Source organism: Sebastes umbrosus, chromosome 16, assembly GCF_015220745.1.
Source record: "Sebastes umbrosus isolate fSebUmb1 chromosome 16, fSebUmb1.pri, whole genome shotgun sequence".
Classification (NCBI taxonomy): domain Eukaryota; kingdom Metazoa; phylum Chordata; class Actinopteri; order Perciformes; family Sebastidae; genus Sebastes; species Sebastes umbrosus.
In genome coordinates this window covers 3,900,741-3,921,750 of record NC_051284.1, presented here as the reverse complement: position 1 = coordinate 3,921,750, position 21,010 = coordinate 3,900,741, and the positions used below count along the sequence as shown (strand labels likewise).

The 21,010-nt window shown below is 39.5% G+C and overlaps 3 protein-coding genes and 1 long non-coding RNA gene across 7 annotated transcripts in view; 3 read left to right on the top strand and 1 right to left on the bottom strand.

The window, feature by feature from the left end:
• LOC119504365 (gephyrin-like) overlaps positions 1–13,272 on the top strand; it is a 43,877-nt gene extending 30,605 nt beyond the window's left edge. For 2 of the 4 annotated variants that reach the window (XM_037796448.1, XM_037796450.1), the window contains 5 exons: positions 4,741–4,839; positions 5,891–5,994; positions 7,483–7,579; positions 9,027–9,165; positions 9,293–13,272. In XM_037796448.1, the coding sequence (XP_037652376.1) occupies positions 4,741–4,839; positions 5,891–5,994; positions 7,483–7,579; positions 9,027–9,160 (434 nt within the window). In that variant the 3' untranslated portion in view covers positions 9,161–9,165; positions 9,293–13,272. The remainder of the gene's footprint in view (positions 1–4,740; positions 4,840–5,890; positions 5,995–7,482; positions 7,580–9,026; positions 9,166–9,292) is intronic. The other 2 variants (XM_037796449.1, XM_037796451.1) reach the window with 1 other exon arrangement.
• The window catches only part of LOC119474418, an 813,351-nt gene that overhangs the window by 295,052 nt on the left and 497,289 nt on the right, over positions 1–21,010 (top strand). The window lies entirely within an intron of this gene.
• LOC119504412 lies at positions 541–2,987 on the bottom strand. The gene is made up of 2 exons (XR_005210562.1): positions 2,849–2,987; positions 541–2,798 (listed from the first exon to the last, which is right to left on the bottom strand). It is a non-coding gene; the product is annotated as an uncharacterized LOC119504412 (long non-coding RNA).
• LOC119504366 (MAGUK p55 subfamily member 5-A-like) overlaps positions 15,228–21,010 on the top strand; it is a 32,612-nt gene continuing 26,829 nt past the window's right edge. Inside the window, exon 1 of the mRNA XM_037796452.1 lies at positions 15,228–15,439. The gene's annotated coding sequence lies outside the window, so the exon portion shown is untranslated. The remainder of the gene's footprint in view (positions 15,440–21,010) is intronic.

Below are 21,010 nucleotides of genomic sequence, written 5' to 3'. Positions count from 1 at the left end.
AAAAGCGCGCCAATCACAGGATCCCAAGCCCACACATGGAGTCGACCTTCGCATTATGCCTATATTGTTTATATTTTGGAGACAATGTCAAGAACGGCCCTCTCGTCTGTCTTCCATGGCCGTGCAGTAAGGCTATCATATTTTTGAACTTTCAATTCGTTTTAATTTTATTTTAGTTTTGACTTTTAGTTTAGTTTTAGTTACTTTTCAGTGTGTGTTTGCTAGTTTTAGTTTTTTAGTAGTTTACATGGTTGGAGAACTGTGTAGGAATGGCCATAATGTTTAATGTTTAATCTTGGCACTGCTTTAGTGAAGCAATTGTGTCATAGTGCATTCTGCTGGAAGTTCAAGTCCGTTCAATTTCTGTGGTTCAACGTCACGAGAGTTGACGGATATTCATGCTGTCTCCTTTTTTCAGTAGTGATATATTAGAGCTCAAGAACTAAAACTGAAATGAATTCACAATCATTTTTATTTTATTTTTAATAATTCTTAACTAGGCTATATCCTTTTAGTTTAGTTTTAGTTTTTTCTTAAAGGATATAGTTTTTATTTAGTTTCAGTTTACTAAAAATATTTTACACTGCTTATAATAACCCTGCTGTGTAGATAAGAGGATTGCGACCGGAGCGTGCTGCGCGCATATGCAGATTTCCGAAAAATGCCTCTGCAAGTCTACTTGCCAACTTCTACACGTATTAAATAGCAGTCCGCTTTGGTGTTTTGGTACAGTTAGTTTTCACACCTGATGCGAATTGTACCCGAGTACACATGATCTGTACTCGAGACCGCCCGTCGTTGAAACGTGCCTAGTACACAGTGTTCACACTAATCAAACAAACTGGACTTTGGGGTCAATACTAGGATCCAGGCCCGGGTCCCTGATGCGAGCGCCTTATTACATAATTAACTCTAGCAGATACAACTCTCAGGTAGCAGGCTGGTGACAGATGCAGCTTAAATTTTAATGGCCATAGTGACACTATCTCTAAAATATTGACACGATGTGACTCGATCAAGCCAGCAGGGTGGCAGCTAAACCTCCAAGGTGTGTATTCCGACAGTCTGACTCGCTTGAGCCAGACTTGAGTCAGTCCAGTGTGTAAATAGGAGCCCAAACATACCCGTTGGTTTATAATGAATCCCTCCTACCTCAGCAACATTTTCCCTCCATCGCTGGACCCACATGTAGCATCAGCCCCTGTCTTGTGTGTCTGTACTCTAGCTGTCCTCGTCCTTGGTGTGTATGGTTTGTTTATGGTACTGTTAGAGTGATATATTGCTGATATACTGGGATAATTGTTATTAAAATCAGGTATTGGTCCGTTAGTAGCTTTCACATCCAATAAGAAGAAACTTCCTCCTATTTTATTCCAGCAGTCTCAGGCCTGGCCTGTGTATAAAAACCTGCCTCACTGCCCTTCAAGACAGTTCTTCCCATTTTGCCCTGGATCCTGTATCTCTTCATCAATTTCTAGCATACAAATAATTTCAGACCTAATCCTGTCAGTTGGTTTTTAGCATACGGTTCAAAGAACATCTAATGTACATTTTTTCATTATATTATGACTGAAGGAGTCTGTCTCTGCGTTGTGTACTGTAGTGACATTTGACGTTAATAATGCACACTGCGTGCACTTTACAGAGAGAAGTCATACGGAAGCCTGGATGCGTGCGATGCTCAAATTTCTGCTTTCCTGGAACGCTGATGTGCGTTGATGCTGGGAAATATTAGTGGTGCAATCTGATTTGTCAAGATGCTACTTTTTACTACAACTTCCGTGTCCATCACGTGATGCCATTGGGCCCAAAAAGACTTTTTCCCATAGACTTTCATTGGGAAAGAGACGTCTATAAATCAGCGGATCTTTTTTTTTGAGGTGAATGAACTTCCCAGTATGAATACTCTTACAGCCCTTATTTAAAAAAATAAATTTTAAAAGTTAGTTAGAAGTTAAAAGTTAGTTAGAAGTTAAAAGTTAGTACAAACACCAATAGCCGAATCTAGAGTTATTTCCCTTCCTCCGTTCTTGTGAATGAGACCCAGACCGAGGCTGGAGCGCAAGCCGTAACGACGGTGTGACGTTGGGACCCCGTGACCGAGTCATGTGACCGAGCGGACGCTACTGCGCATGTTCCATGTGCCCAAGTTCCCGGTACTATTTCAGATGGAAGTCGAGCCATTTAAGCTTCATGCCAAGCCCCCAGGAAGAGCGCCGGTCGTCGATCCCAACTTTCGTAGCGGCCAAACAGCGGTACTGCAACTTCCATGTCAGTCACGTGATGCCATTGGACCCAAAAATACTTTTTCCCATGTAACTCAGCGGATTTTTTTTTTTTTGTTGAATCAACTTCCCAGTACGAATATTCTAATAGCCCATGATCCGGTAACTTTTCCAGACGGAAGTCGATCCATTTTGTCTTCGTGCACCACTGAACAACTCTCATAGGAATGAACGGGGCCCCGCCTCCAACACTGTATCCAGTTCTCTTAATACATCCTTGTGTTGGCCCCTCCTCAGCTCAACGAGCGAGGGAGAGGGAGAGAGAGCAGCGATGGTGGAGGGAGCTATAGAGTGAATGAAGAGAGGGAGCGGCGTTGGTGAGAATAAAACTGCCAATCAGAGAAATAAAACTTTATTCTTTGATTGTTTCACTGCGGTTACGTTCTAAAACACAAATAAACACAACCACACCTCTGCACAACCCTGTGGGGTGGTGCCGAGTTGCCGGATTTTGAATGAATGCCGCCGAAGGGCAGGCTTCATCCTGTACGCTGGCTGTGACTCAGCTGCTCTCTGTTAAGGGGGGACATTTTCTGGAGCTCATGCACATAAGAACACACAACCCGTTCTCATCGGTCAAATACGGCTGCTTGGTATCTGACAAAGGGGGGATTTGTGCCTCGGTATCAGACGTTGAGGGGCGTGACAAAGCAGCGGTATTTGATCACCTGAACGGGCTGCACATCCTGCGCACTGTTATTGGCTGGAGGTTACACCCCCACATGGGGTCCAAAAATGATGCAAGTGTCTGTAGAAACAGACACCACCACACACTTCTAGTGGGGCATCAGTGATGAAGGAGTGGGATTATTTTTGTATCCGTCTATACATTGTTTTTTAGAAAATTCCTGCATATTATACCTTTTAAGGCTGGTTTATACTTCTGCGTTGAATCTGGTACGCCGTAGCCTGTTCATCTTTTTCCACTCACCTCTTTCTGTCTCTCTATTGGTCATGTTGGTTAGCAGAGCAAACTGGTGGGCCAAACTACAATAACTACGTATGTTTCTGTTTCTCACTTGTCCCTTTCACCACGTGCAGTCTCTCCCTCTGCACCTCACAGTTTGAAAACCTTGAGTGAAGCAACTGACATTGTTCTTGTTAAGACCAGTGCTTGAAGTGGAAAAAAAAGAAGTGCCGGTACTCTCTTATTCACATGTTGGTGTGTGTGTGTGTCGGCTGCTGTCAGCAAGCTCTTGCAACCTAATTCTATTTATTCATTATTTATGCATGTTATACTGTCAGTATAGTCAGCTGTGATTTTATTGTTATATTATTATACTTGGGCTATGCATCTTCTATATTAGGCCTATAATACTACAATAATATTCACATCATTAACATTATAGGGTTAAGGTGGTGTGTTTAGGGTTAATAGTTAAAGTGCTTTCCTGTGTTATTTTTAGCCTATAGCAGGAGATCATTCAGGCCCCAGTCAGGATGCTCCTACATATTATACAGAGACACATTCTGAATTTATACACTGAATAAAAGGAGAAAAGAAAAGAACATTTTAAGGTTTTTGACTTTAAACTATGCAATTTCACATAATTTTGGACCATTATTATTATTTCTAGTTAAATGATTATTTTATTATTTACACTTATAACAGCCTTCATCTGAACATTTAACTCTTCTTTTGAAATGTTTGCTCTAAAAGAGAAGATTCAGAAAACTTTTAAATAATGTTTCATTAATTATATTTGCTCACAAATAAAAAAAAAAGTTATGACGAACAGTTCACTAATTATTATGTGAACATTGTATTGATAAATGATAGCACCCTCGTTCTCATCCCCCTCCCCTCCCTCCCCCGTGCCGTTCGTCGGCTCTTCCAGATGCTCCCCACATAGTTTTTATGTTCATGCAGCTTGTGAGACGCGGCGCAAATATACGGAAAAACGCCATTTATGAAACGCCATTATGAATCTCCCAGAGAACCTGATATGGAGAGGGCAGAGAAAAGTACTGGCAGCTTGAGAGAAGTGCTGGTGCGCAAGAAAAAGTCACGATACGCCAAGGAGTAAAATGAAGAAGTGCCGGTACTGCGTACCGGTGAGTACCGGCCCACTTCAAGCACTGGTTAGGACCAACTGATACAGTGGAAAACAATGAAAAGTTTCGAGGGGTTAGAAATGGGCGGAACTGTCCTTCGAAGAGCTGCCAACAACAAGATTTTGAATATCTGCATAACATATTGGCTTAAAAGCAGCTATAGAACCCCAGTCTCTCTTTGACTAAAGCACAGCAGTCCGTCACTATTGTGCTGTTTCAAACTGTGTTGCAGATTCACTGTTGCTTTCAGTGCTAGATGTCAGTATGTTGCCATGGTAATGTAAAGGAATCCTACAGTATAGTGTGTCCTGTGGGCCTTAGTCTGGGCCCCTTGTGATTTGGAGTGTGTTGGTCTTTGCTCCACTCTAGCACTGTACATGTATTGCTATTGTTATTAAAGGAAACTTCAGCTTCAGAGAGACTGGGCCCTCCCTGCTGGAGGTCGTAGCCCCGAGTGAGACCGAGGCCAGACAACCACTAACCCCTGCACCTAGAGGAAGTAGGTCCTGAAACTGAACCCACAGTTACCCATAAATGACCTCTTGACTACACAGATCCCCTCTCATCCCGCTTGGAAGAAAGACGTCCTGATAACTTCTAAATGACGATTTTACCCCCAAACAGGGCGGGATGTTAGGGCTGACACATTACAATGCAATATGTCATCATGGGTATTGCAGTGAACATGAAGTCAAGTTCCGACAACACGACCGTCAAAGTCGTCAGATTGCTGTACTGTTCACACAACACAACTTACTGTCTTGTAAACGGGGGGTCTTTAGTCGTTGTGGTTTTCACACTACATGGCTGACTGGAGACATGGGAGGAGGGGGGGGCACACACTACAAGATCTTTCACCAGGAGGAATCTCCGATGAGGTCTCCAAACGTTTTGTCAGGAAAACACACCAAGAAATACACGGTGGTAAAAAACATATTGTCGTTGTTGGCGCTCCTTCTCACCAGGCATTGGCATACATTTGATTTGTTGTGTCGCCTAGATATCTCTTCAGTTTGTATATCTGCACCTGCAATCAAAATGCACCTCCAATGAGATCAGATTTTTCTTTTGCTTCCTCAGATGTGTTGCACACATGACATTGCTTTGATCCTACAAACTTAAAACCGTCCCAATCGATTGACAAGTACATTACGGTCCTGGAGACATTTGTAATATTCTCATGCTCAGCCAGACTTCTGATGTGGTTGCGTTGAGCGCGTCGCACTCTAGGGGGATGGGAAGTTTTGGTACAAGGTCTCCTGCGTTGGTTACGACTATAACATCAAGATACATTTATAGTGAGTACAATACATGAAGTCTGTAGTTCCACTGGTGTAGAAAGATATTAGCAGCTAACGCAAACATGTACAGGAATAACATGCTTAATGCAAACAGGAGACATAGACTAGGTATCAGTGTATGCACACAGTAGACACTCTGATCTGTGTATGTATCAACTATCTATTGATGATCTAACTTTGTAGTTAGTGCTTTGCAGGTGTTTTTTTTGTACTGTTACCGTAGTAACCCAGCATTGTGTTGTTTTCCAGGTAACCCAGTGTCGGCAGTGGTGACATGTAACCTGTTTGTGATTCCTGCCCTGAGGAAGATGCAAGGCATTCTGGACCCTAGACCTACAATTATTAAAGCTAGGGTAAAACACACACACACACACACACACACACACACACACACACACACACACACACACAGAATATCACCAGACCAAGTTATTAAGTAACTTATCAATCCCCATCTTGCTGACTTGTCTCTGAATTCCTGCGAGCTCCAACAGACCTTTGACCTCACTGTGGAGAGGAGAGGCCATCAGCTAACCACGCTAGCCTTTAACAGTAACCTACAAACAGTTCTTTGCCTACAGAGGTCTGTGTATGAATGAATGCAGCTCTTTGTCAATATCTATTACAATATGACACACTTATTGACACATTTGTGGCAAAAAATGATATTTGTAAGTGACCATTGATATAAAGTATTACAGTTAGAGCTGTCAAAGTTAACGCGATAATAACGCGTTAATGCAAATTCATTTTAACGCCACTAATTTCTTTAACACGTTAATGCAACTTGCGACATTTTTAGATTGTAGCGGGTAGCTAGAGAGAAGATACTGGCATCATAGTAAACTAGAAAAACCTAAGGAATCCATCGGTACTAACCATGTCATACTAGCTTGTTGCATATGAGGCTACATAACGCTCCAAACTTGAGCTAAATTTTGGCATGGAAAAACTGTCACGTCCATTTTCAAAGGGGTCCCGTGACCTCTGACTTCCAGATATGTGAATGAAAATGGGTTCTATGGGTACCTACGAGTCTCCCCTTTACAGACATGCCCACTTTATGATAATCACATGCAGTTTGGGGCAAGTCATAGTCAAGTCAACACACTGACACACTGACAGCTGTTGTTGCCTGTTAGGCTGCAGTTTGCCATGTTATGATTTGAGCATATTGTTTTATGCTAAATGCAGTACCTGTGAGGGTTTCTGGACAATATCTGTCATTGTTTTGTGTTGTTAATTGATTTCCTATAATAAATATATACAGACATTTGCATAGAGCAGCATATTTGTCCATGTTAATAAGAGTATTAAATACTTGACAAATCTCCCTTTTAAAGTACATTTTGAACAGATAAAAAATGTGCGATTAATTTGCGATTAATCATGATTAACTATTTTAATCGATTAACGGCCTTAATTACAGTATTAGGTAATGAATCTTGGGCCACTGATTTGTCATATTTTTTAATATGTTATGACTGTTAAAGCAGTATTTTGACATTTTGGGAAACACGCTTACTCGCTCTCTTGTTGAGAGTTGGATCAGAAGATCAATACCTCTCTAATGTTTGTACTGTGAATATGTAGCTGGAGGCCAGCAACTAGCCTGGCTCTGTCCAAAGGTAACACAATCCACCTACCAGCACCTCTAAAGCTCACTGATTAACATGTTATATGTAATTAGTTTAAACTGCTTCATATTTAATGTACAGACACGAGAAGGGTATTGATCTTCTCATCTAACTCTAGGTGAGAACGAATTTTGTTCCCTAGACAACAATATCTTTATTCAGTTAAAACCCTTAAATATGTGGTTTTGTGTGTATGTATTTCAGCTTTCCTGTGACGTGAAGCTGGATCCCAGACCGGAGTACCATCGCTGTATTCTCACCTGGCATCACCAGGAGCCACTGCCCTGGGCACAAAGCACAGGTATGCACAGGACATACATATAGAAATATTGCACACATAGTGCACAATAGTGTTGTCAGTCAATCAAAATATTTAATCGCAAATTAATCACACATTTTTTGTTTGTTCAAAATGTACCTTAAAGGGAGATTTGTCAAGTATTTAATACTCTTATCAACATGGGAGTGGAAAAATATGCTGCTTTATGCAAATGTATGTATATATTTATTATTGTAAATCAATTAACAACACTAAACAATGACAGATATTGTCCAGAAACCCTCACAGGTACTGCATTTAATATAAAACAATATGCTCCAATCATAACATGGCAAACTGCAGCCCAACAGGCAACAACAGCTGTCAGTGTGTCAGTGTGCTGACTTGACTATGACTTGCCCCAAACTGCATGTGATTATTATAAAGTGGGCATGTCTGTAAAGGGAAGACTCGTGGGTACCCATAGAACCCATTTCCATTCACATATCTGGAGGTCAGAGGTCAAGGGACCCCTTTGAAAATAGCCATGACAGTTTTTCCTTGCCAAAATGTATTGTAAGTCTGGAGCGTTATTTAACCTCCTTCATGACAAGCTAGTATGACATGGTTGGTACCAGTGGATTCATTAGGTTTTCTAGTTTTATATGATACCAGTATCTTCACTCTAGCTTTAATGCGTTAAAGAAATTAGTGGCGTTAAAACTAATACGTTAACATGTTATTATCACGTTAACTTTGACAGTCCTAGTATTAAGTGTTAAAATCACTTCAGCTTCTGTAGAGAATTAATTCCTATGTTATATTCAGTACATGCTAATTTGTATAATAGGGTAAAACCTGCACACACATTCCACACACACACACACACACACACACACATACATACAGGCTCACGCATAGTCATTATGACGTCACCCTTTGGTCTGTGGACTGCCGTTTTGAAGCCTTGAGTTTGGCATTGTAGCTGTCACCATCTTGTTTTTTTTGCAACCAGAAGTGACACTAGAGGGTGGAGCTAAGTACAACCGAACATTTTTAGGCGATCAAAAGGTTATAATTAACTTTAATGAACAGAAAACACACTGTGAAAGGGTTAAAGTTCTATGATGACAACACCCAGACCGGACAACGCTGTGGTGGCGACCTGTCAATCACAAGGTAGCCCCGCCCTAAAGCATCCCCTGCTTTATGGTCTATTTGACTCTAAATGGGACCATCATTTTCCAAATGAACATCATGCTGTATTGAAGAAGACTTGAAACTAGCAATTGAGACCATAAACTCATGTTTACAATGTTTACTGAGGTGATAAATCAAAAGAGAAGTAGGCTCATTTTCTCATAGACTTCTAAACAACCAGAGGAGTCGCCCCCTGCTGGCTATTAGAGAGAATGCAGGTTTAAGGCACTTCAGCATTGGCTTCACAGACCCGGAAGCTGCCCACTGATAAACTTCCCTCTGTCTCCAGGCAACCAGGTATCCAGCAGGCTAATGTCAATGCGTAGCGCCAACGGTCTGCTGATGTTACCTCCTAAAACAGAGCAGTACGTGGAACTGCATAAGGGGGAGGTGGTGGACGTCATGGTCATCGGACGGCTATGATGCAGGTATGTTATAGTCTCATCATTCATGTCGCCTGTAGTCTCACAGGTCACATATTTTACAATGTACAAAGATGGGCTGGGGGGTGGGGGGGGCACATCCAGCTGTAACACCAAAATATTCTCTCCCCAGACTTCAATGTCACTCGCTACCGATTACCATGGCAGTGCCAGGACTTCCTGTCTGGACAGGAAACGGGCGGGGGCAGGAAGTGATGCATGTCTACCTGGTCGCCATTAGCTGTGATGTCATATGCAACAGCCAATCGGAGCCAGCGGAGGCTGAAACCTCATTGGTCTGCTCTGAGGAGATCACTGTATTTCAATGGAGAAAAAAAAATGTGAAAAAAAATATATATAAAATATGAGATTTATTCTGTAATATTATTATTATTATCCTGATGATAATGATTATTAATATTCTTAATTAATATTCTATTTATTATTATTATCATGGTTCTGATTGAATATTATCATCTTAGTAGTAATCATGCCCTCTTCTCTCCTGTTCATTTGCTTTGTGCGTTCGATATTTTCCCCTGGTAGATATAGAGATATAGAGACTCCTTCCTCCACTCCTCCTGACCTTTTTTTCCTTTTCTCTCCCCCTTCTTCCTCTCTTCTTCTTCTTCCTCTTCTTCTACTTTCTTCTTTTCTGCTCTGGCATCCTCTACCCAGAATATAGAAACTCCTTGATAACCCCTCCCTGCAGTATCACTCCATCTCCTCCCAGAACACACTGACCCTACCATCAGTATTGACAGAAATATGAACTAAAGACATATAAAAACATCTTTTGATTGAAGCTGCTGATATAGTTGTGCCAGTACAGTAAATATTTTTTTGCCAAAAAAAAAAAGGAAAAGAATACAAGGATATTTGTTTTCTTTTCCAGATCTAACATTTCCATACCATACCGAGACACTTAAACTCACCATGACTCTCAATGAAAGCCATGAAACTCTTTTGGGTGGGTCAGCGGCTCGGCTTTAAGGCGAATCCTCTCTCACACTGGAATGATTTCTGTGGTCGGACGTCAGATAGAAACATAATTGTTATGATGAAATACATAATGACTTCCATGATCTGTAGTCAGGCAGGAACCTCTCTTATATCACAGGTGGGCCTCATAGACAGTATTGGTAGAACCTTAACCATGCACTCAAGTGGTTTATAGTTTACGCCATAAAACTACAGTACCAAATTGAAATATGTAGTCTTTGATAAATGTGGTATTAGCATTTTTACAACTATTAGAGGATATTGTGATACTCTATGTTTTTCTTATTATCAACAAATTCCATCTCTCTTAACTAAATCTGCCTAGCAACACAACTTGTTGGTACATTTTTGAACAAATTAGCCAGGCAAACCGTTTCCTCTCGTTTCCAGTCTTTATACTAAGCTAAGCTAAGCTAACCAGCTGCTGACCAGATGGGAAATGTTAAACTATCGTACCAATTATGGTATTTTGAGGAAAAATGATCGTACGCGATTCATAACCGTGAGAACAAATAGGCGCAAATGTGTGATTTTACAAAAATGCGTATTTAAACAACCTTTTGACATGCCTAAAAATGTACCCAGAGTTAAGGCCATAAGCTAAGCTAATTAAATATAGAACTGCAATTACTGGTGCATTCACACCTGTCTCTCGTGCAAACTCTTCAAATGAGCGTCGAGCAGCCGGGCTCGCGAGTCCCGTTTGTCGACATCACAGCACACACCGAGCGTGATTGGTTGAAAAGAGGTCACGGGAGAAGAGATGCGTAAATACAAACGTGGGAATCAATGAATTTGAATGAGATGGCACAGACTATCTAAAACCGACTACTAATTCTAAGCGTCAAAAATGGTGAAATTATTGTACATTATGGCACTTTTGGCGTTATTGATCGTACAGAGGGCAAAATGATCGCACAAATATGATAATTATCGTACATCTGGCAATGCTGGCTTCATAATTAGGTTACAGACATGAGTGGTGGAAAGAGCTTCATATTAATAAATCAATCTTTACATCAAAATTTTCTATTTACTAAAACGTCAAAGTATTTCTTTAAAAACAGGTCAGAAGAGCTCAAATTTAAGATTTCGTGCTGAGCACTGTAGTTTTTTGCAAACATTTGTTGGGGGACTATTTTTAGCCACGGTTTATTATATATTATATATATGGTGCTCCTGCAGTGTGTGTGCTCATGGTGATGAAGGAACATGTCACCCAGTGCAACAGTGTGGCTCATTAATGTGTTTTTAATAACAATGGAGCTCTATGGCAACAGAAGAATATACACACACACGATACTTGTTCATAGGATCAATTCATTGTTGTGTTTGGGTCTATTCATGTGATTTGTTGACAGTAAGAACAATGTAGAATATGATCAGATTATCCTTTAAGTAGCCAAAGATGAATTATTATTATTACCTAGTCTCAAAGGCTGGCTTCTTATTTGGCCAATCAGCCGCCTCCATCTTTTTTCAAACCGCGCGAACATGAACGAAAGAGCTGCTTGAGTGAGTTGTGACATACTGTTTTCCCAACTCAGAGAAAACTCCAACCCGACATCACTTGAAAGCAGGGTGTCGCGTTCAGGTGCTCGTAAACTACACAACTGGTGTATTTCTACCGTGACAGTGTTAAGGTGCTTGTTAAAGTCAAAAGAATCGACACAGTTCAAGGCTGTAAAATAAACTACATCATTTGACTGCTTCTCTCTCAATGTACTGTACATAGTCTGAGCATCACTGAGAAATATAGAAAAACCTTGTTTGATATTTAGCCCACAATAAAAGCTTAGTTTTACTATTAGCATTAACATGGTAGTAGGCCAGTCGGCTGCTGTATCCTCCTGATTAAACACTAAACTAAAAATTGTTTACCAATTAACAAGGACCGTTCAAATGCATCATATGCAATCTGTGAGTCCCGAGCATTCACCAATGCACCATACCTTAACTCCTCTAGTCCTCTGATTCTTCCTATCAGTGTGATCAGTGCCAAACGAACCCACAAGGTCAAAGGTCTAATGCTGCATTCAGGTCATATTGGAACAATTGTACAAAATGCTGGTACTTATTTGAACATAAGATGACATAATTGATGTTTTTCCTAGATGTCGGTTGCTGCTGATGATCCTCATGCTTCGGTTACCCCCCGAGATATCAAGTGTTAACTTCCAGATCAGAAGCTCATGTCTCATATCTTTCCTCTAGGACCTTAATGCAGCGCCAGTCCCAACTTCTGAGCTTTGACCCCCCCCCTCTCCTGATAGGCTGATGCAGTCTTCCTCCAACCCTCCCCTCGTTCCTCCCTCTCCTCTTCATCTTCCTTTTCTTCCTCCCCTCCTTCTCCACACTTGCATGCCCATAAAGGGGGGCGTGTCTTTCTCTTTGGGCAGGTTTCATTCCAGGCGTGAGACGAGGGTGCAGCACCTGGGCGGGACTTCTGATCTGACTAAATGTTACAGTTATGGCACCTCTTGATGAGATTATTGGTGCGTAAGAAGAGTTTTTAAAGTCCAGGCTCTGGTATTAACACTGTCTTCTCATTTATTCCTCTAGCTCAGATGTCAGAAACTTCCCAGTTACCTCAAATGCACCATATATATATCAGTGGCTCATGCTGGGTTCATGTCATGTAAGACGAGGTGGAAGAACAGGGTGACTTTTTAGCGACAGTTTAAAGGCGGCCATTCATTCCGTGGAAGGACCACATCAAAATTAAAGAAAAAAAAGTATTTAATTAAAACACTTTCCACGTATATGTTTTCGGCAGCTCATATTTTACGACAAAACCCATTATGACATGAACGCAGCATCAGAGCACGTCCTGGCACCTGCCCAAGGAGGACCAATCAAACCCAGATAGATTCATTTGAGTAAGAAGAAGCAGGTTCTTGTTAAACTGCCTTTGTACTGAGTGATTCGTAACACTGGACTGAACTCAGTGTCACACTGCACACACTATAAACTATGACCAGCACTTGTAATGAAGCAATGACACAGCATTCTACTACTACTGTATAAATATAATGAAGAGGATGTTTTTTTCTGTAATGATATTATTGAAACTGAAGATGAATTAATAAAAATAATCCTGATTATTCTGTATCTTCCGTTTGGGCAAGTTGCTTTTTTCTAATCATCTGTGATATCATGACAGAAATATTGAATAATTAAGTTATTAGTTACTAGTTTCAGTCATTAAGGAAAGTTGTGATACAAGGTGTGCAAAGCTAGAAATGTCAGCAATATGCAGTTATTTCAGATCTATAGGCATTTTGTATTCATAACTACAGAGAACTAGGATGCAACTACCCTAAGTGACAAAGGTAACAGAAGGATTGTGTAAAATATTTAAATATATTATTCCATTATACAAACAAATACAACTAAATTGAGTAATAAGGAAAAGGACATATTTGCAAATTTTACATCAATTTTATTTTAAATAATTTTTAAAAATTTGGTGGGAAAATGGATTTTAGGTCAAACACCCCAAATTAATTTTTCACAAACTAATTCTGAAATCAAAGAACATGAGGATGAACATTTTCTTTTTACCGCTGTAGGAATTTCCTTTTTTTCTTAACTAGATTTGACAGAATATTGGAATTCATTTTTATCATTTTTGTACATGGAGGGAATGAAGACAAACGCTTTATGGTCTGTGATGTGAATGATTTATACCTAATTTAAATGGCTTACCAAATTCACAAACAGACCTATTGTTGGTAACACTTTATAATAACCATCATTTATAAATGGTAAATTGATCGTTAATTAACCTTAGTTAATAGTTATTTTACTGTTAACAAACAATAAAATTATAATTAATAATGTATACTAATTGTTATTTTATGTTTGGTTTGTTTAATATGAAATTTAGATGTATAAATTAAATATTGAGTCATAGCTGATAAGAGACGATAACAATTATTCTGATTACATTAGTACACTATTATCTGTTTGTTGTTGTTATAACATTTTATATTCTATATTAAGTATTTGTTAGTGATTACCAAATGGTTTGTAAACCTTTAAGAAATTGTTTGTAAAACATCTATAAACATTACATAGATAGATGGAGCAGAAACCTTATTAAGAATTATCTAAATAATGTTTACAGATGATTTACAAAGTATTTATTAACCATTAACAAAATGTTACAGATATCTATCTATGTAATGTTTATAGATGTTTTACAAAAAAAGGTCTTAAAGGTTTACAAATAATTTCGTAATCATTAACAAATACTTATATATATATAAAATGTTGTAATGTGTGCAACAATAAAATAACGTAATTATAGCATTACTAATAATTAGTAAACATTATTAATCGTAATTTCATAGTTAACAGTACAAATACAGTACAAAATTGAACAGTACAAATAATGAAATACTTTGTAATTCAGTCCATTTATTCAGATTAATAAATAAATCTGTAAACAAATTTGTAAATGCCTATTTTTATTGTACAATTAGTTATTAATCAAGTAAATGCTTTATTACTATTTACGTGACTCTCGTGGTCCTCCATACTGCTCATGTTTGTGGTTAATTTGGACTTCTTTGATACTAGGGTCTGCAGGACAGATAATAATGCACTATACTCATTTTTAACAGTCTCTTCTGCACTTTATTCACTTTTTTAATAGTCATGTATCACAGTTGTTACCCTGCACTATATTCAGTTTTAACAGTTTTCTTCATCTCCTTGTATTTTTATATCTGGTATATTTTTTTGTACTTTGTGCTTTGCACTACTAACTTTTTTACTGCCTTTTTACAAACTGCCGTTTTGCACTATGGAACTGTGATGCTAAAAACTTGAATTTCCCTCGGAATTAATAAAGTTACTATTTATCTATCTATCTATCTATCTATCTATCTATCTATCTATCTAATTTCTTAATAGTAATAATCCCTACTAGTGTTCACATTCCACTGATGAAGCAACGTGTTTGATTGGTTTAGACGAGATTCCTTTCATCGCTGTATCCAATCAGGATCGTTGTTTTATGTAGTTGGTGGTGTGTTAGCTCCTCCCCCTGTCTGCCGTTGGAGATGACAGTCTGAGAGGAGGAGGAGGAGGAGGAGGAAGGTCTGCGCTGCTGCTGGTTTCGATAGAGGAGCAACGAGAGTCTGTTAGAGTGACACTGTGAATTAGAAACATAAAACCCGAACTAACGACTGGTTGGTATAAACGAGCTCTTCATTAGGAGTTCCTCTCGGATGTATCAGCTCCTGCAGCAGGCGGACGGCTCAGAGACACAGTGAGTATTCTAGTAGTGGTCTCAGTCTGACAGAGTGAGTACTCTAGTGGTCTCAGTCTGGTCTCAGTCTGGTCTGAAGCGGCTTTGTTATCAACAGGTGCTGCAGGAAGCTGCGAGCTATAGCTAGTTAGCTGCAAGGCCTATGGAAAGGAGGCTAGGTCACGCGTCATCAACGCGTCACATCTCCGGAGGGGGGGAAGGGGGGGGGGGGGGGGTATTGCGTATGCGCAGTAAAATCTGGCCTGCACGTCGAAATTGAGCCAATCGTAACGCAGCCTGAGTTACACTGCGCATGCGCTGTACCCCTTTCTACAGACCCGTGTCCTAACCTCCTTCTATAAGCCTTGTTTAGCCGCTAGCATTATTAGCCTGATAAGTCAAATGAACCCAACTTACTAAATGGAGAACTAGTTTCTGAGAGTGGTTAGTCACTAAATTGATAGGAAAGGTTTATATCAACTGAAGGAACATAATTACAGCTGTAAATGAAGATAAACAGCCTCTAGCTGAGCTACTTCTGCGTTAGTTTGACAACCAAAACAGTCGTTTCTCCTCCAGTAGCTAACGTTAGTCTCTGAGCTAGCTGTCACTCCGCCCTGTCACACACACACACACACACACACACACACACTATAACTATAACTATAACAATGTTACATACAATCACATGCTGATGTTATGATGTTATTGTTTCTGTTTACAACAGTGTTTAGTTTGCGTTTTGTCATCTTAGGTTGACTTTACAGTTTTCTTTTTTTTATTATATTTTTATTGACACTTTGCAGCAAACATACATAACATAATTTACAGATCTTGTATACCTACACCACCGAACCATGTCTGTCTAAAGTGCCGTATTTCAAGATTTGTATACACATAAAAACAAACATTGAAAACAACAGTATGAACAAATAGGGAGTGATCGTTTCATTATCATATAATCATAGATTTGTAAAAATAAAATCTATAAAATAAAAATACCTATTGTATTGCTACTAATATATATAGTATATAAAATGTTATAATGTGTGCAACAATAAAATAACGTAAATTATAGCATTACTAATAATTAGTAAACATTATTAATTATAATTGCATAGTTTGTTAACAGTAACATAACTATTAGCTACATTTTAATTAACTATCAATTTACCATTCATAAATGCTGGTTATTATAAACTGATTTGATCTGAATAGGCCTACATCTGTTCTCCTTGTGTTTATGACCCAACTTGTGTTACTGTTTACTTTGCTTTGAATAATGTAACATCTATTGTATATTTACAACATGCTGTATATATACAAAGGCCTATTAAGAAAAGATGTTCTTCTGCAGAGATGAAAAGCCCAGATTAAGTTTTTGATTCTCATTATTTATTCATATGTAGCTCAGCTTCAGACCGTGTGATCCAATCCCAGTATGGACATGGGATCCAGTAAAGTAGGCCTACTGACATCATCAATATCAATATTAAAAGGTCATTTTTGTTTGTTAATAAAGATGTGGAAACACTTTTTACCTCCTCATTCCAATATCAAGTGTGGCCTACAGTACACAAGTACAGACCTGAGTCAATAGGGAATAGTGTAGTCAGAAGACCTCTGTCTGAAGTTACATTGCTATTACGTATGATGATAGTTTTGTTAATGACAACTAGCTAGAAGGTTCATGCCTGCTGTATGAAGTCGGTGTCAACACTACCAGACGTTAACAGACATACTGAAATGAGAAGTTAAAACTGTCTATGAACCGAGTCTTGGCAATTCCTAATTTAATATAACTGTTAAATGTAAAGTGAAATTACCTTCTGGAGAGTCAAGAACGTCTGTCTTACCTGCTGTGTACCTACAGTATGAGAACTAAGATGTAACAGACATGTTTTTCATATGATCTTAGAGAACAGTATGTATTGGGCTGTGCCAACATAAAATTACACCAATACCACTGAAAGCAGTAGTAATGTGGCAATAATGTTGTGTGACATCAAAGTTTTCTTTCTTTATGTTTTCATCTGATTTCACTTCTTCAGATTAGTCAGGATTGTTAATGCCGATCAGTTAACGGTCAATGTATAAATGGTAGAGTATCACAAAACTGGAGCCTGTTTCCTTTTAACTGACTCCATGATTCAGGGTGAAAAGCCTTCGTTGTGTTTCTCACATACTAAAATTTTGGCTGGAATGCAAACGAGGAGCATATGTTTGAATACATACAGATTTATAGACGGAGGAGGAAAAAGGGAAACATGTAACCTGATGATTGTCGTCACAAGGTGCTGTCCTGAACAACACTGACACTCAGTGAATGACTCTCTCTTTGCATTGTCATGCTGGGTGCCTGAGGCTGTCAGCGTGGATTTGATGATGTACGCATCTTTTGCAGTTGGTCTGACACATTGCCATGGTTTAGCTGCGCATGTAGGTAGGTAGTGTGGTGTGTTTGGGGCAAACTTACTCTCCCCTATACTTAAAAAAACCCTGCTGTAGCGCCCTTGGGAAAGAAACTAATGTGGAGGAAATGTATCTTTAGTATCTCAGTATCACTGACTGAGATGCGTGACAGTCCTGCCCTATTAGATGAAGATAAGAAAAGGAATGTAGGAGTGAAACCATCAACATAATGTTGTGGGTCAGCACAGTTACTTCTTGCTGATAGGATTCAGTGGAGATACAGATGAGTGTGGCATGGTATTGTCCATCACAGCAGAAGTATACAATAACATTTGAAAGAGGACACATAATACCAGGAACTAAGATCAATTACGCACTTAACCACAGGTATTTACAGATTCCTTTTGTGTTCTTTATAATCCACTAGATTAATGACTGGTTAGAGTTAGAGAACACACACCTGATTACCGGTCGGGGTAAGAACTTGTACAGAAACTTGGCAGTGGAAATTTTTGAAAACAAGACTTGGTCCAAACCTTGTATATGTCTGGACCGTGTGCGGTCATTCTGTGAATTTGTGGCTAAGTTGTTACACAAATAGGCAGTGGTCATGTCTATAATGTTAAATCCATTGGTATATGTCCACCAGGTCCGGCGAGGACATTAGGGGACGCGCTGCTCCACTCAATTGGCCGTTCAAGCGGTGACGTACCCTATCGTGAAATGCACCTGATTGGTCCCTGGTTTTCTGCTCACCGTTTCAAACAGAAAACAACATGGTGGCCTGCTCGTAAACTTTCTGTTATTCCATCTAAACAATCCACCAACTAGAACTAGACCGTCTAGTTTGACAGCTTGGTCCAAGTTTCGTGAGCTGGACGCGTTGCGCTGGACAGGCTCATTTGCATAAAGGACTGTTCCCTACCTTTTCATTTTGAAAGAGCAACGGCCAACGAGGAAACACACTCGGCCCGACCAATCGTGTAACTTCATCACTCACTCAGTGATAGACTTTTGCATTTGTAGGGCTGGCCCTCTGCGGTCCAGCCAAAAGTATTTTGAAATACAGCGTTGATTTGTTGCATTCAGTCCAAAATTGTTTGGTTTACATGTTTTAATCTTGCATTGAATTCCAGGTAGTGGCATACAACTCTTTGTCTTTCCACTGTGAAAAGTGACTACTACCAAAATGATCCCAATGAAACCTGGTGTTGTCACATGTCAAACCCGTCTAGCATACTGCTGTTGCTATGGAATGTCTTTTTGATGAACGCTAGATGTTGGTTAAAAGTCTGTAAATACTGTAAAGTGTTTTGGTATGAGTTTATGTAGCTTCAGTATGCCACAGCATGAGGACTGTATGTGTAGAGTTTAACCTACAAGGGTGCGGTTTTTTGTTATGTTGTATTGTGGCATAATTATTAGTGGTTGATATGTTACTGACAGGTTTGGACTTGAGCCTAACTTAATGAATGACTTTGAAAAAAGAATTGAAGTATAGAGGGAGTTCCAATTTGATATTTCCCATTGCTTTTATCAGCAGCTGAGAAGTTATTACAGGTAGAGGGGAAAATAATATTTTATGCAGTGGGCAACCTCTGAAAAGTGAATTTTATTCAGTTCCTGTCCGGCTGTACTTAGCTCCACCCTCTCGTGTCACTTCTGGTTGCAAAAAAAAACAAGATGACGACGACCAAAATGCCAAACTTGAGGCTTAAAAGCTGTAGTCCACAAACCAACAGGTGATGTCACGGTGACTATGTCCACTTCTTATATACAGTCTATGATTTTATGAAGTATGTGGTGCTACAAAATGATGAATATGTTTTTATAGGATAGGAGTAGGTTTTTTTGATACATGGTAGGAATATCCAGCACCTTCCCTTCAGTTATATGCTGTCAGCTGCTGAGCTGCAGGTGCGTGTGGTTCATCATCTACAGTTGTATAGTATAGTCTGGGACAGTTTGTGAACACCCTGGTGCTCTGAAACTCTGAACTGACCTTTAGATGGGCTCTACTGCAGGTATGAGGTCACATCGCTCTGGTGATTGGGTCAAAGCTGACTTTTACGTACACACACTGGGAGCTAGTGAAGCAGAGAGGTGAGGACAGGCACATTGGGCCACAGGCCAGCAAAATACAGAAGTCCTCTGTTCTCTGGAATGCTCTCTCCATCACTTTCTCATTCTCACTCTGGCTCTCTGACCTGATTGGGACCCAAAGTTAGACTCCAAATGTGTCATCAAATCAGGGTTAGACTTCCACAGGGGCTGATATGGTCACCCGGTTAGTGTTGTCCACCTCAGATATGATGATGGTTCCTTCCTGGCCATGGCTAGTCAGTGTGCTTAATTGTAGTGAGCTGTTTGGGTATTTGTTAGCAGTTTCAGGCTGTCAGTCGGTGAAACAATAAGTTGAGTGATCAAGTCATTTTAAGGAGCTACTTAGCCTGACTTTCAGTAGATTACTAAGTGTAAAAATGCTTTTTCTGAAGGTATTCCAGCATTAAAAAAAAAACATTTATATTGTTATTTAAACATCCCAGCTAATGGTCATACAGCCAAATTAGAGCAGGTATTTACCGTGATATTTCTGAAGGGTGTGGTGCAATTGATAATTCCACAAATATGTTTCTATTACTTTTTATTGCACCATTACTTCATAGTTGAAAACGTTCCAACTTTAAGTACGTCAAACCTTTTTCAGGACATTGACGGAAGGTTATTGAAATCTCTCATCTATATTCATCTTTTCTAATTCAGTGCATTGTGAATTTCCTAAAATATTGTAACAGAAACCCAGCTTGTGTCTGTATTCCCCCTTCGCCCCCTCATTTAGGCTCTTTTTCTCTTTGTCTGGTACAGGGTGGTACAGCCCTTTTTAAGAATGTGAGTGTGTGTCTGTGTGTGTGTGTGTGTGTGTGTGTGTGTGTGTGCGTGCGTGTGTGTGTGTTTGGTGTGTATTGAGTGTGTATTGTTAAACACAAGATAAGAGGCAGCTCTGCTTCTGCTCCTGCTCAATGACATTCACAGTACACTCAGACTCACTGCTTTACTCACTCTTTGTGTCACATAATGTTGGTTGGTTTTCAAGAGTTGCAGGAACACTGCATCTTCTGCTATACATACTTTTAAATTGGCCATACATTGTACGGATTAAGCTCGATTTGAACCCAGAAT